A 13,813-nucleotide genomic window follows, 5' to 3' on the forward strand; every position below is an offset into this window, starting at 1 on the left:
TATGTCTAAGTAAGAAACACATACAGAAAACAGTCCTGGTTAGATACACCTTATCTACATTAGTTTTACAAGTCTCCATGGCCGGAAGTCATTTCAGCAGTGAGCATGGCAATACTGGTGCTCATAATATTTTTATTAAAGTGAAATCATGATGTTTTGACAGGTTGAATAATGAGAATTGCCACAAGGGAACTTCATAATAGTAGCATCCATAAGGTACTGATTTAGCTCTACTCAAAAAAAAATATTGACTGTAGGGGTACAAGGTTGACACTTGCCTCACAGTGAGGGTGCCAAGAGATATTTGGAAAGTATAGATGATTTAGAAAGACTGGTCAACTATTCACTGGTTCAAACCATTCTAGTAAGAGGCTTTCCTCAGCTGTGCTCTAGAGATGGAATGGGAATGGTATAGGATTTCAGAAACTCCTGCTCCAAGAGTCACTCAGTTGCCTCAGACATGCAAGTACTAAAGCTGAACAAAAACATACTAAGAGTTTTTATTTACTACAAAATAAAAATACCTTAAAATAACAACTGTTTCTGTGAAATTGTGACTTAACCAACTTACCCTTTCAAGTTAGAACTTTAAAAAAGATTCAAAAGGTGTTCCAATAGTTTTTGAGGAATTCTGAAACAGAAAAGTTTCTCATTTTCAATTCTTCCTTGTTAAGAACCAGTAACAGCAAGAAGAATCATCCTGTTATTAGATGATAGCACTGGTACTGTTTTTATCCCACTGCCTCAAGGTGCCCTCCCACCTTGGGTATGGGATGGGCAGAGCTCTGCACAGGCTGAGGCAGCCCCAGTGTGAACAGCAGAGGCCAGAGAGAGGGAAGAAAGTTTAAAAACACCTTTGTTTTCTTTTATCTCCCAGCAGGAAATCTGTTAACTGACTTCAGAGCTCCTGCTTATTAATGAGCTGTGGAAAGCCAGGTGGCTCAATTCCCTTAAAATCCTGGCCAACAGCAGGGATATTTGGCTCCTGCCAGATCCTGTGGGCACTTGAAGGATGGTCCAATCAATCCATCACAATAAATTGCCTTTCCCATAACTGACCAGCTTTCTGTCTACATGATCTCTACGCTGTGCTTGATGCCGCCGTGGGAGTTACTGTATTGTCACATAGACAGCACCATGGTCTCATTGCAGGAGAAACATGTGCTTGTCTGTGATTGCAGAAGCCATCAGAAGGTTCTAGAATTGCCAATCAGCTCCAAATATGTCAATATACAGCCTAGAGAAAGGCTCAGCAAAAAAGATACACTGATCATGTTTAAATCTGTTGAAATTTTGGGTTGCAAATTGAGTGCAGAATACAATTATGACCAAATGTTTTAGAGGCTGGAATTGAACACTAAAAAAAACAATCTTAGAGAGAAAAGTATACAGGCTGTATTCTCTGCTATAAAGGAACAAATAAATCTCAGAAAAGATACAGGGTGAGTGCTGGCATAAAGCTGGATGTAAGCAGTGATTAGCTCCTGTTTTTATATGTGTCTGCTACAGAAAACATTATCTTGGTATGATGTTATGATGCCCATCGCCAGGGAAGAGGAGAAAACAGAAGGACAAAGTGTGTGCTTTGAAGAAATCACCTTTTGATAGTCATGAAGCAAAAAAGCACATTTTTCACTGTGATGCTTATCTTCAGAATACAACATAACGCCATGCAAATAACCAAGCTGCTCCTGGTTTTAAAAGCAATGTAACTGTGTATGTGCAGTAGCCTGAGCCAATTTAAATGAGTCTGGCTCTTTTACTGCACAGAGCAACTCTACTGCCCTGTATTCAGTCTAACTTGGAACAAACTCTGTGTTTTGCTTTGTGTCTTAGTGCTGCAGCAAATTCAGTATTGTCAGTGTTCAATTGTTTTGAAAACCTATTTTTTAGTTCAAAGATCTCTTTATACAAAAGTTATTGTGTGTTGCTATAATCACTTGTCAGCTTTTAATCATGCCATTAACTGTTTGAAGTACAGGTCTGCTGTACTCAAACTCCCACTTTTGCAGTAAATACTGTTTTGTTGCATTAAATCTCAGGATATATTCTGTCTAATCTGTACTCAATAATGATGTGAAAACCTTAAGACTAATTCACTTTTTACTTAATGATTTTCTTCAATACAGATCCACCACAGATGAATAATGTCATGCCAACATCTCCCCTCCTTCCTCAGATGGCACATCAACATTCATATCCCAGCCTGGGACAGATCACAAACCCATATGAGCAGCAGCCCCCAGGCAAAGAACTCAACAAGTACGCGTCTCTAAAGGCAGTGGGTAAGTAAGCAACGTGATGCGTGACTTCTCCTTTAGCTCAGCATGCTGCACTTGCTACTGGCAGCTGACATTCTGCCTCCAAGTTGAAAACAAGGTCTTGCTCATCTGGACTATTTCATGACAGAATTTCATATTGAATATCCCATGGTAGAATTTAATATGGAATATCATGTTAGTTGAAAATACAATGAAAATTAAGCCAAGGAGTGCAATTAAGGGATAAGAAAACTACATGCAAGAACTGGTGATCATATGATGTGATCTCATACATGCACACAAAACCAGGCTGTGCCCCTGCAAGTCATTTTTCAGCAAGTTTCACCTGTATCGTACACAGCGATCAGCCCCAAGTTCTTTATGCCCCAAACCTGTAAGAGCAGGGTTGGACTTGATGGTCCCTCTGGGTCCCTTCTAACCTGAGATATTCTATAATATGCCTACATATGATTGTGGTGTTTATTTCCCATAGCTTTCTACACAAATGAGAGAGAAAAACATCACCTGCTAAATACTTCCAAAAAGAGAAGGCACTCACACAGTTCTGAAGTAAGAGCTTTCATATTTCCTGCAAGATGTACATTAGTAGGTCACTGGAAGAATGCTCTGAGATGTTATGATTACAAACAATTAGTGCATGATAAAACTCCTAATAAAGATCCCAGTGGTGGCTATTTTCTGTGCCTGATTAAGTAAATGAGAGAACATCCTCAAAGAAACAGTCATGGGGAGGGAAAAGGACAGTAGTAAAACATTCAAAAGAATTTTCATATTGAATGTCTAAGCTTATAATAGTTTTCAGGGACTGTAAATACCTACTGCACCCCCTGTGATGACAAAAGGCCCCTTCTAGACAATAATACATTAAGAACTTGGGGGTCTTCCCACTAACCCTCGCTTAGCTTTGACATATGGATGTTGACATAGTTTCCCCAAAAATTTAGAGTAATGCCACACTCCCTATTTCCCGACAGAGATACTTATCTAGAAAAACAGCAGAACAGCTAAGAGCTTTCTGACCTAAGAATTGACTATTCACCATGCCAGAAAAAACTTTCATCACAAACTGACATTCCTTTAGCTGCACTTCAGGATACCAGACCTCTAACAAAGTGTACATCAAAGTCCCATCTCAAATAGTTCAGTTTTACTTTAGCTTGTTGGTTTTGTATCTTACAAGTGGCATTTTAAGTCTGTTTATAAAAACAAGGGTTAATAGGTTTCTGCTGGGTTTTGAATACCAAGCAGCTTTATAATTCCTTCTTCAAAAGGTGCTACTGTGTAATGATGTGGTGACTATGACAGATTTATGCCCTGATATTGAGCTTCTTTTTCAGATGTCAATTTAGGACAAGCCAATCATCAAAGCTAAAAGGTATTTAACCATAACAAAATGAGAGATGAAACACTCTAAGAAATTTTTCTCATCTGCCCAAGAGCCACTGAATGTACCTTTCAAAAAAATTATTAAATTAGAACTTAGGTATTTCTTGTGTGTCTGAGTACAAGTTTTTAAAACAGCTAGATTATAACCATACAGTTAAATCAACCTTGAATGATTGTGCACTTCAGCTCCAGAAGTTGTATAATGCCTCTCAGAATCTTAAACTAAATCAAACATAACTTTCAGGGACATTTTCTTCCAGGTGGATTGTACCATCTTCCCATGCTTTTCCCCTATCCTTCCTATGCCTTCTCTTTTTTCCTCCTACAGATCTACTGGTCTCAGACCACATTAACCAAGTTCTAGATGCAGGTGAATTTTCACAAAGTGAAAAAGTGCTGCATTGTGATCCAAACTTCTCAGCAGAAAAGAAGAGAGGTTTTGAAACTGTTACACATTCACACCTTCTGTCTGGACTTACAGAACAAGAACTAAATTACACTCGGTTTTCAACCCTCTTTAGACTCTCAAGGCCCTGGTTCCTCCCAAGAGTACCTCTTGAATACATCCCAAGGTCACAAAGAGGTTTTTCCATGACACCAGCCAGGCCCAGGTCTGTGACCACGCTGACATGCAGCTCTCCAGACTGCACATTGTAGGGATCATGCTGGCTTTCAGAGAGCTCTGACAGGAAACAGGAGCTGGCCTACATCAAGCCCACCAATACAAATTTAACCTGACAACATCTTTGGAACAACCAGATATAGACTGAGTTCACCCTGACCTCAAATCACAGGGCAAAACATTCAGACTTGTATTTATGGATCCCCATAGCCGGTTAATGAGTGTGTATAGTCCATTTCCTTTTGCATTCATTGATAGTGGCTTGGGGGTGTATTCATTTGCCACAACAGAAACTTCATAAGGGATGTGTTCTACATCTCTCCATGCATTTGAGGCAAACCATATTCATTTAAGTGCCCCTTACTCTGCGTGATCCCATTGTTCAGGTGTAGTCCACTGTGCTTAACCTTTTTCTTTAATAAGGGTTTGGAGGAAGAGGCATTTCCAGTGCTTTGTAGCAACTGTAGCTATGGTACATTAATATCCCTCATCAGAATGTGGCCATAAGTGGTAAGAAGTTTAGATAACTGAAAAAGTGAAGCTTTACCAGAGGCAGTATTAAATTAATTTCTACACAGCTGCTTTCTTCTGAACTACAGATGTCCTAAAAATTTGGCTAATTTTAGAAGTGAGCTACTCATTCCTCAGTGACTGTCTGCTGTAAAAATTCAGTTTATGGAAAAGCAGTGAGACACATTAATCTCTGTTTTGATCATGTTCAGGTTCTCCATTAAATTCAATAAAAATTCAAGTGCTTGTGAAAACAAGAGACAGAAGTACCCTTGCTATTAATTTGCGTTGTGCTGCTGAGTGAGAATGACCCATACCTTGGTAGTGAGACCAAGCTGATCCCTAGGAAGCAATTTTAAAGCTACACCTCATACTCCATGTGACAGTGCTTAGCAGAGTGTGGTTGGACATTGGACTGTTCATGCATGTGTGCACTGCAACGTGTGCATTGCAGTGTCTGATTCAGCACTGCAGGGGAGAAGAAAGTTGAAAAGGTTGCTGTGGATGTATTTTATTTAAAAAGCTAAATATTTTTACTTGAACAAGCTCAAACTGCACAATCAAACCCTTTTACACACAATGGGAGAGGATGTTTTCCTCATTTCTTGTTAGGAATTCCTTTATTTGTTGCAGCTTCCAGAATTCCTTAAGTACTGACCATGGCTTCTGACCACATTCACCTTTTCCCCTTACTGCCTGCTGGCATTTCCATCTCTGAATGATGTGAGGACATTCTGTGCCTATTTAAATTCTCAGATGAGTGCTTGGAATACAGCACCAGTGAGCTGAGATGTGCTTACTGTTTTCTTCACTGCACTAGAATTTTACTCTCCTTCTATCTTAGCACACACACGACCAGGGAATAATCAGCAGAAGGCAGAAGACCACTTTGAAACGAGATAGGAAACACATATTTCCTGAACAAATAGATAAGAAATCTACCTTCTAGCCTACCTGGCTGATTGATCTGACTTACTAATAGGTACACTCGGTTCATCCATTATTTTTCCATTTTCAAGCCAAGAATCTCTTTTCAACAATGCCAAATTTTTCCCATCTCAGAATGTGAGATACTATCTGAGTTGATACTATCTGAGGGTTAATGAGCTCCAAGACCAGTCCCAGCAGGTGTGGCCATTGAATGTTGTGTGGCAATAAACAGCCAGTGCTTAGAAATTTCAATTTTTTGGTCACCTGAGATGACATGATCCTGGTTTCCTTCAGTGCTTTTGGAGTATTTGATTATTTATGTGAAAAGTGCAGAAAGAGGTTTTTCTGCATAAATTATTCTTATTTCCAGTTCATCAACCGTGTTTTTACTCCATGCTTAAATGGTTATTGCTCACTTAACAATACTGAGATGCCTAAAGCTACAAGTGGATGGAGATCTTGTAGCTGAACACCTTCATGAAATTCAAATCCCAGGACATGCAAAGGTAGCTCATCACAAATTTTTATGTACATCATTTGGACATTCATTTGGAAAGCATGAACAATCCAACTTCAAATTCCACGCTGCTAAGGTGGAAGGGTTATAGTTCATCCTGTTGATTAAGAGTTTCCTAGAGCTCCAACTGGCCTCATTACCCTGAGTTATTAGTTACCTATTCAGTCACACTGTTCCATGAGCCCAGCTCAGTAACAGTTAATTTTCTTTCCTGAGTTTAAGGGAGCACAAAGTCACTAAATAATTTTAGACCTTCTTGCAGAAGTTAAAAAATACCCCCAAACCCAGCTTCTAAATCCCCAGAGGACTGGGAAAACGATCACTCAGCTGCTGGGGACATGCACAGACATGCAAGTAAAATATTTCTAATTTTTCTACAGTTTAACACGATTTTATATTTCTTCGATAAACTTTCTTCTTCCCTTCTCTCTCACACACACAAACATTTGAGGAACTGAGTGGACATTGCCAAAAAAAAGAAACAAAAATGCAATGGACAGAATTCCTCCCTGAAACACAGACCCAGAAAGCCTTCTCTTATGCTGGGAGTTGTTAGTCTCCTGTGGGATTAAATCAGATCTAATTGATTTGATATAGTGGAGCTAGGAGGATATAATTGGCAGCAGACCCACCACCACATCTCTGAGTCTACAGCTCCCAGCATTTCTTGAAGCTGCACAGTTCTTTGATCCCAGAGGAAACATTAGACAGTGAACCAGCTCTGCTTGCAGTTGCAAAACTGCAAAGTGAGATTCTGCAAATATGGCACTCAGAGAATAAATATCCCCTGGTTAGGTCCCTGCAGAAAGGAGTGTGGCCACAAGTGTGCCAAGGCACCAGGCAACAACTCCCCCAGAAAGGTGAAGCATATGAGAAAACTGACCTGGTCCTGTGTCCTCTGCACACACAGAAGGATCCAAGGGGAAAATCACCCCAAGGTTAGCCATGGGCTATTATCTTTGAACCATCTTCCTGTCTGATGGGAAATGTGTGGCTGCCTTCTCCTAAGCTTCAGCCCTTCAATTTCCATAGAAATGACCGTAACTCTTTGCTGGTACAAGATCTGTCTGTTGAGAATAGAAGTGACTTCACAACGACCTCCTAAGAATTTGATTCCTATCTCACCATGAGACTGCACCATTCCCTGTAGTTCACTGTGCTCTGGCCTGGAAAGTAACACTGTAATTGGAAAAATGGAAACACACAGCATGCCTACCCATGCATTCACAGGGTGAATACATCCCACTTTTAGAAAAAGCAGAACTACAAAATTATTAGACACAATATGTTTGTAGTAATTTACTTTCCTATACCAACCACACTGTTCCACTGAGGAGTAAATATTCATGTTCCTTTGGAAGGCTTAAAAAGGACTTGTGCTTTCTTTTCAAAGACTAAAGAAATTTTCAGTTACCTCTTCTATAAGCAATTACACAAAGACGGATCAAAAAAAAAATCTGGGACATGGGAGTATCTCACTAGATTTAACACCATGAAAAACTGACATGGAAGCACAGATTAATGTATCACTTGTAATATCCAGAGCGTGATTCAGATAGTGATTTCACATATCCAGAGGTATGTGCTGTGTCATAAATAATGCTCAACTGTGATCTGCCCAACTCAACACTGGAACTACAGATTTGGCTCAAGGAAGTGTGACATAAAAGCTTGGTATCTTTTTATTATTATTATTTACCCAGCCCAGCATGGCTGGAGAATTTGAAGCTTTTGAGTGTTCATTTGTTAAGGAAGTTTTACATATTTTTATCCTTGCTTCTTCTTCAGGCATAAGAGAAAAGCCAAGCAGCACTCAGAAGCAAGGCTTGCTTTACCAATCCCCCTGCCAGGACCTTCCCTCAGCCTTCCCATTCCCCAGCCACAGGAAGTGAAGCATTACTTATTTCACTCTTATGATGAGACCCAGCAAATTTTGCATCCTGCCCAGTGCATGCAGATGAAATTAGAAGACCTTTTCTTGCTTCCACTAAATCATTTAATTATTTTCTCTGTTATTTACCCAACTACCTACAGGCACATTGTCATAGGTAAATATCAAATGCTTGGAGAGTCTTGATCAAAATATTTTCCTGTTTTATCATCCAGCACACTCATTTCTTCTTCCAGTAAAGTACTCATATTTTAATTATAAATGTGTTGTTTGTGCAGACCCTCAGTATCTTGAGCAAAATCATCTGCTTTGCTGACATTCTTTTTTGGCCTTTTAAAAACCAACATCTTACTGTAAAATCTACAAGAGGATATTCTTTCTGAAGATGGGGAATCCTGCTCTAAGCAGTCAGACTTCCAAGCAGCCATTGCACATTCCATCCTTTAGCAAACAGACAGATTTGTGAACTTTGGGGATATGTTGGTCTTGGCAGAAGCAACATCATGATAGGTGGAAGGAAACTGCAAATACTCCTTCTTTTACAAGAAACAGTTTTAACACTAAAGTAAGATGTTCTTAAACACTGCCATCTATGTTGTCTCATTTCTTAGACTTTAACAACACACTGAACTTGGGGAAGAAAGGAAATCTGACCTTGAGGTACATTTAGTTTAGGTTTAAACTTTAAACTTTTAGTTTTCTGGGTAGGACTCATACCTAGTGAATTTTTTTTTCTGAATTTGGTCCACTAGCTGGTTTTATGGTGGCTGAAGAATATTTATAAAAATTTATTAAATCTTAACCCATTTTTCATGCCAAAATAGCAAATTTAAATTTGTGCATCCTAATTCTTGTTCTTGACATTGATATTCTTTGCACACATGCTCCCTACCACAAAGAAACAGCCTTTTTTTTATCAGCACATTAAAATAGTGAAAATTAAATCTTCACCATTCATAAAAGTTCAGCTTATAAACACCACTCCACATTCCATCAGTTACCCACCATTGTAGAACTCACCCTCTTCCACTGAAAATTAGGTTGGTTCTCTAGAAACAAATTAATTTTAAAAATCCTTATTATGTGATAATGAATCAAAATTAAACAAAAAGTTATTTTCTCCTTTTTTTGAGACATAACAGCAGATCTAAAATAAGAGTACCAGGAACCCAGCTGACCACTAGAGAATCCTGTCTTTTGCTTATCTTTTGTCCTTGAAGATAGAGCCTTCAGAAGTAACAAGCTTACAGTGACCAGGTTTATTTCCATCTATTGAGATCAGTGGCAGTCCCAGGAAGAAAACAAGTAAATCTAAATCAAGCATGGGTTATTCCAACCTATTTGTAGGAAATGCTGATGAATTATGCATGAGATTTTTTTTACACATTAAGTGAAGACACGAGTAAAGCTTTATGCTCAGGCAATAAGTGAGCCAGTAGAAACAAGGCTCAGCTCACGCGATGACAAGGTCCAGCAGTGCTGAGCATTTTCACTTGCAGCCCTTCCTAAACATCCCTCTCTGTAACTCTTTTATTTTGCAATATAAACATACTTCTCATTCCGCAATGCAAATTTTTTAATCAATTATTTAAGCATAGAGGTTGATCTTAAACATGCAAAAACAACTGTGAATACTTGCAGATAAACAGCAACACTGTGGGATCCCAGCTCAAATCTAGATTTTATCTGAAGTGTGGCTTTCAGTAGTTCCCACCATGGAGCCTACACATTGCACTGCTTGCTCTTAACATACTCCACCCATTTTCCCCTCTGAACTATTAGCATTGTAGGTAATGTATGGCGATATTTTTACAAGAGTTTCATACATGTGTTCAACATGTGATATCATGTTTTAAGACTTTTCATCTTTGTACATGGATACATGTCAAAAGCAGAGTGCAAAATTCTTCAGGATTACCCATGAACACAAAAGATAGTAAGATAACTGATAGGAATGAATCCCTTATTAACAATATCACATAAATAGCAGCAATTATCTGTCTGCTATTTTGGTTCTGCCAAGGAGGCTCTGAAGACAGTAAATGTGTTTTTAAGAAATTGCACAGATAAAAGTCACAGAGAATTGCTTTATTCCTACACATTCATACTATAACAACAAAGGGCTTGAGCCATGGAGGAAGAGCAGTAACATGATTTGTAATGCACAGTTAATTTTTGCAAAAATCCTTCCCCCTAACAGCTTATTTGAAGAAGAAAAGAGAAGCTGAAAAAAAAAATCTGATATGTACTAGTTATGATACTACAGCATCAAAAAAAAATTACCACAAAGATGGTAATTTTTGGTCCCAGTCTAAGGGAAATATTAAGTACAACAGGTAGTTTTTGTAGTGGGAAAGCCTGCAAAGCTTTCTAAGCTACGGAAGGTGCTAGTGTGGAAAGCAGCCGGGGCCCTGCCACAGGGGAGGAGGAAGAGCTGCAGCTCAGCACTGCTGCTGCTCATTTTTGCCAGCAATTGATACGATTGTAATTCCTGGGAAAAAAGGGAGAGAGGAGCTGTACACTCCTCTGTGGCTGCAGTCTGGTGTGTGCACTATTAACTATTCATGGCAGACAGCTGCATTTCCAGTTCTTCCTGGGCTGTCAGTCACTGATGCTGCTGCCTTACACGAGGGCTCTGTTCAGAGCAGGCACCACTTCTGCTCTGCCTTGGACTTGGCCCAAGCTGCATGAAAACCTGAAGAAACTAATTTTCTTCTGACAGGGCAAGTTTGGGAATTGCCAGGGAACGCTAGTTCCTTTCAGTTTGACACACATCTCTGGTTTGGAAACCTCTGGCAACCATGCTCAAGACTTTAACAATACAAATGACATAGAATCTAAAAAGAGGGAGACAGGAAAAGAAGAAAAGGAGAAGAAAAATCCAGAACTCAATGTGTATGAGTATAGCTACGAAATTACTACCTTTTTTATTTTTTTCAATTTTTTCCTCCTGAGAAAAGAGTAGAAAAAGATAACTTTCTAATAGGAACAACTTATGCCAGAACTATTTTGGAAAAAAAAAAATCAACTTCACTCCAGAACAATTACTAATAATTATTTTAAATTAAAGCAGTTAAGAAACAGATCAAATAAAACTAAATTAGGCAAAAAATAGCTATTACATCACTGGGACTTTTTTTTTTCATTTAACCAGTACAATTCAAAAAGCCTTTAAGGCCTTTCTTCATGTTGAGAAATAATAGTGTAAATCTGGTATGATTCCATTTTAAAGGCAGAAAAATGTAGGTTTATTTCAAAACTAAAAACACATCTTAATTACATGTTCACACTCTGAAATTGGGTTCTGTGTGTTCTCATGCAGCTTCCTATATCATCACATCTGGTATTTGCAGCTTATCTGTAGCTGATTCAGACATATGTGTGAGAGTTATAACCAGCAGTATACTAAAAGAAACAAACAATCAAAAGTATTAAAACTGAAAACAAAATTGAGCACACAGAAGAATGCCAACAGCAACGCGTGAAAAGAAAATTAGATTATGTTCATGCTAAGAACAATTATTACCAATAAATGTGGTCAGGAATAGCAGAGCTTTTTCAGTCAGTGTTAGATAAGGTAAATTGACAAGTGAAGGAAAACCAGACAGGCTTGTTTAGATGCCAAACCCTGCTGCAGAACTCTGCGAGCTCTTTCCTGCAGTGCCCCACGTCCCCTCTGTGTGCAGCCGGCCAGGGCAGCCCCTGCCTGCAGCGCCCCAGGAGCAAGGCACCCCTGAGCAGCTGCTGGAACCCCTGGCTGCAGGAGCAAGGCTCCAACTGCTCAGCACTGCACACTGCTCCTGCACATGCAGAGCCAGCACTGCCCCTGCAATCCTGAGGAGGCTCTGCCCTTAAACAAACTGAAGGTCCTCACCAACCAGAAAGGTTAAAAACAATTTCATATTATTGTTGCTGTATGAAAGTATTGCTGCAAACTTCTGACACAATCAGATTTATCCTGAGAAGCACTGAAAACCACCCAGTGAAAAAGCAAGCAAGATTACCGAAGGAAGAAGTGGAAGAACCCTTTTAAGCAAATCCCCTAAGTGCTAACCTCTTTGGCTTTGGACAGCATTTTTAGAAAGCAAACCAAACCCTCCTTTCCTAAATCAGTTTATGTTGCAGTCATGCTTTATTCAGAAGTTAAGCATGACAGCATGACTCCTTAGATAGTTTCTATTTCAAAAGGCAAGTTTTCATAGCATATATAAGGTTTCCAGTAAAACTCAAACTGATAAATATGCTTAAATGAGATAAAATGAAATAAATATTTCACAGTAGAACTTTTCATATGTATTTGCCATTGTAGATTCCATGAAAGCCACAAGCTTAGAGGCCTTTAGGAAAAAAAATAATGAAAATACAGATTTACAGTTACAGGACAGCCACTGGCTGCATTTTCAAAGAAAAGTCAGAGATTTTAGTACATAATTCTCTTAGACTTCTTTTACAATTTCATCCCTTGGATCAAGAATAGAACTGGCACTCTTACTTCCTTCTTAAGTTTATCATTCATTGCATGATACTGAACCAGCAGTTTAGCATGTTGGTTCTTGAATTTAAAATGTTAAATCACTTGAGAATACAACCAAGTACTGTGATCTTCATCTATCTGCACGCAACAGATTTCAGGTTTCCTGAAAATATTTAAAATTCTAATGTTAATTTAATATAAATCAGCCACCATTTGTTTCCAGGTTAACAGAGCCTATTGGTTTTGGTTAATCAGAAAAAAATCTTGGTTTTTTTATACTGGTTAAATTCAAGTATTCTGCATGCCACTGGTCCCTAGGTTAGGTAGAATGTGTGTGTGTGTGGAGTATTTTGATCAAAACCAAATCACAGTATCACTGCAGCACTTTGCAAAATTGAATCATAAATATTGCAATTTAATACTATGTAAATCAATGCAGGCAAATATACAAAGCCCAGCTGGAAAATCTGTTTTACGTGTGCAAGGAGAAACCTGCCTAAACTCACACAGTAAATAAACATTTGGAAAAAGAGAAAGAAAAAAGCCAAACTTTGCAGTGCTGTGTCTGGCACGTTGTCAGAAGAGGGATGCTTCTAGACATGTGGCTACTCTTGTATTCCAGGGAATGGTGACCCTGCTTCTGGTGAACCACACATCATGTCTGATGCCTGAGGAGTTCATCAGAATCTGTCTCAGCGTTCCCAGCCAGGCAGCAGACTTTGCTGTCGGGGTTAAAGAACATTGCTGAGACCAGAGGCTGCCCTTACCCAGTCTAATTACATTCCTATCCTAAACCATTCCTAATGTGTCTCAAAACCCAGAAATATTCTGGCCTCTTCAGCCTTTCCATAAACTGTCATTAAAATAATCAAAAGAAGAGAAGAAATGTTTGGGGCTACATATTTGTCTTTTTCCATATCTCGTATCTTGAAATAATTTTATTTCACTGGGAAACAAAATGTAGTCTTGTGTCTGGAGGTGGACAAGCTCTTTTCAAACAATGTCTGAGAAGAAGAGGTTGATATGGTTTGTCTTTTTGTGCTTGGTCTCTCTCCAGATCACTGTAAGAAATCAGTAAATAGATGAAGTGGTAAAGGGGGCCAGGAGAGGAATAACACTGAGCCACAAAAAGTAGGTTCTACAAAACTTACGCAGGGTTCTATGCACTACATATTTTTCTTTACCTCTGTCAGTAAAAAAC

The 13,813-nt window shown here is 38.9% G+C and overlaps 1 protein-coding gene across 3 annotated transcripts in view; it reads left to right on the plus strand.

Annotated features, from left to right (window-relative positions):
• SHISA9 (shisa family member 9) overlaps nucleotides 1-13,813 on the plus strand; it is a 179,835-nt gene that overhangs the window by 156,662 nt on the left and 9,360 nt on the right. For all 3 annotated transcript variants that reach the window (XM_039560568.1, XM_039560567.1, XM_010392231.2), the window contains one exon: nucleotides 2,130-2,285. In XM_039560568.1, coding sequence (XP_039416502.1) covers nucleotides 2,130-2,285 — 156 coding nt within the window. The remainder of the gene's footprint in view (nucleotides 1-2,129; nucleotides 2,286-13,813) is intronic.

This window comes from Corvus cornix, chromosome 14 (assembly GCF_000738735.6).
Source record: "Corvus cornix cornix isolate S_Up_H32 chromosome 14, ASM73873v5, whole genome shotgun sequence".
In the NCBI taxonomy this organism is placed as follows: Eukaryota; Metazoa; Chordata; class Aves; order Passeriformes; family Corvidae; genus Corvus; species Corvus cornix.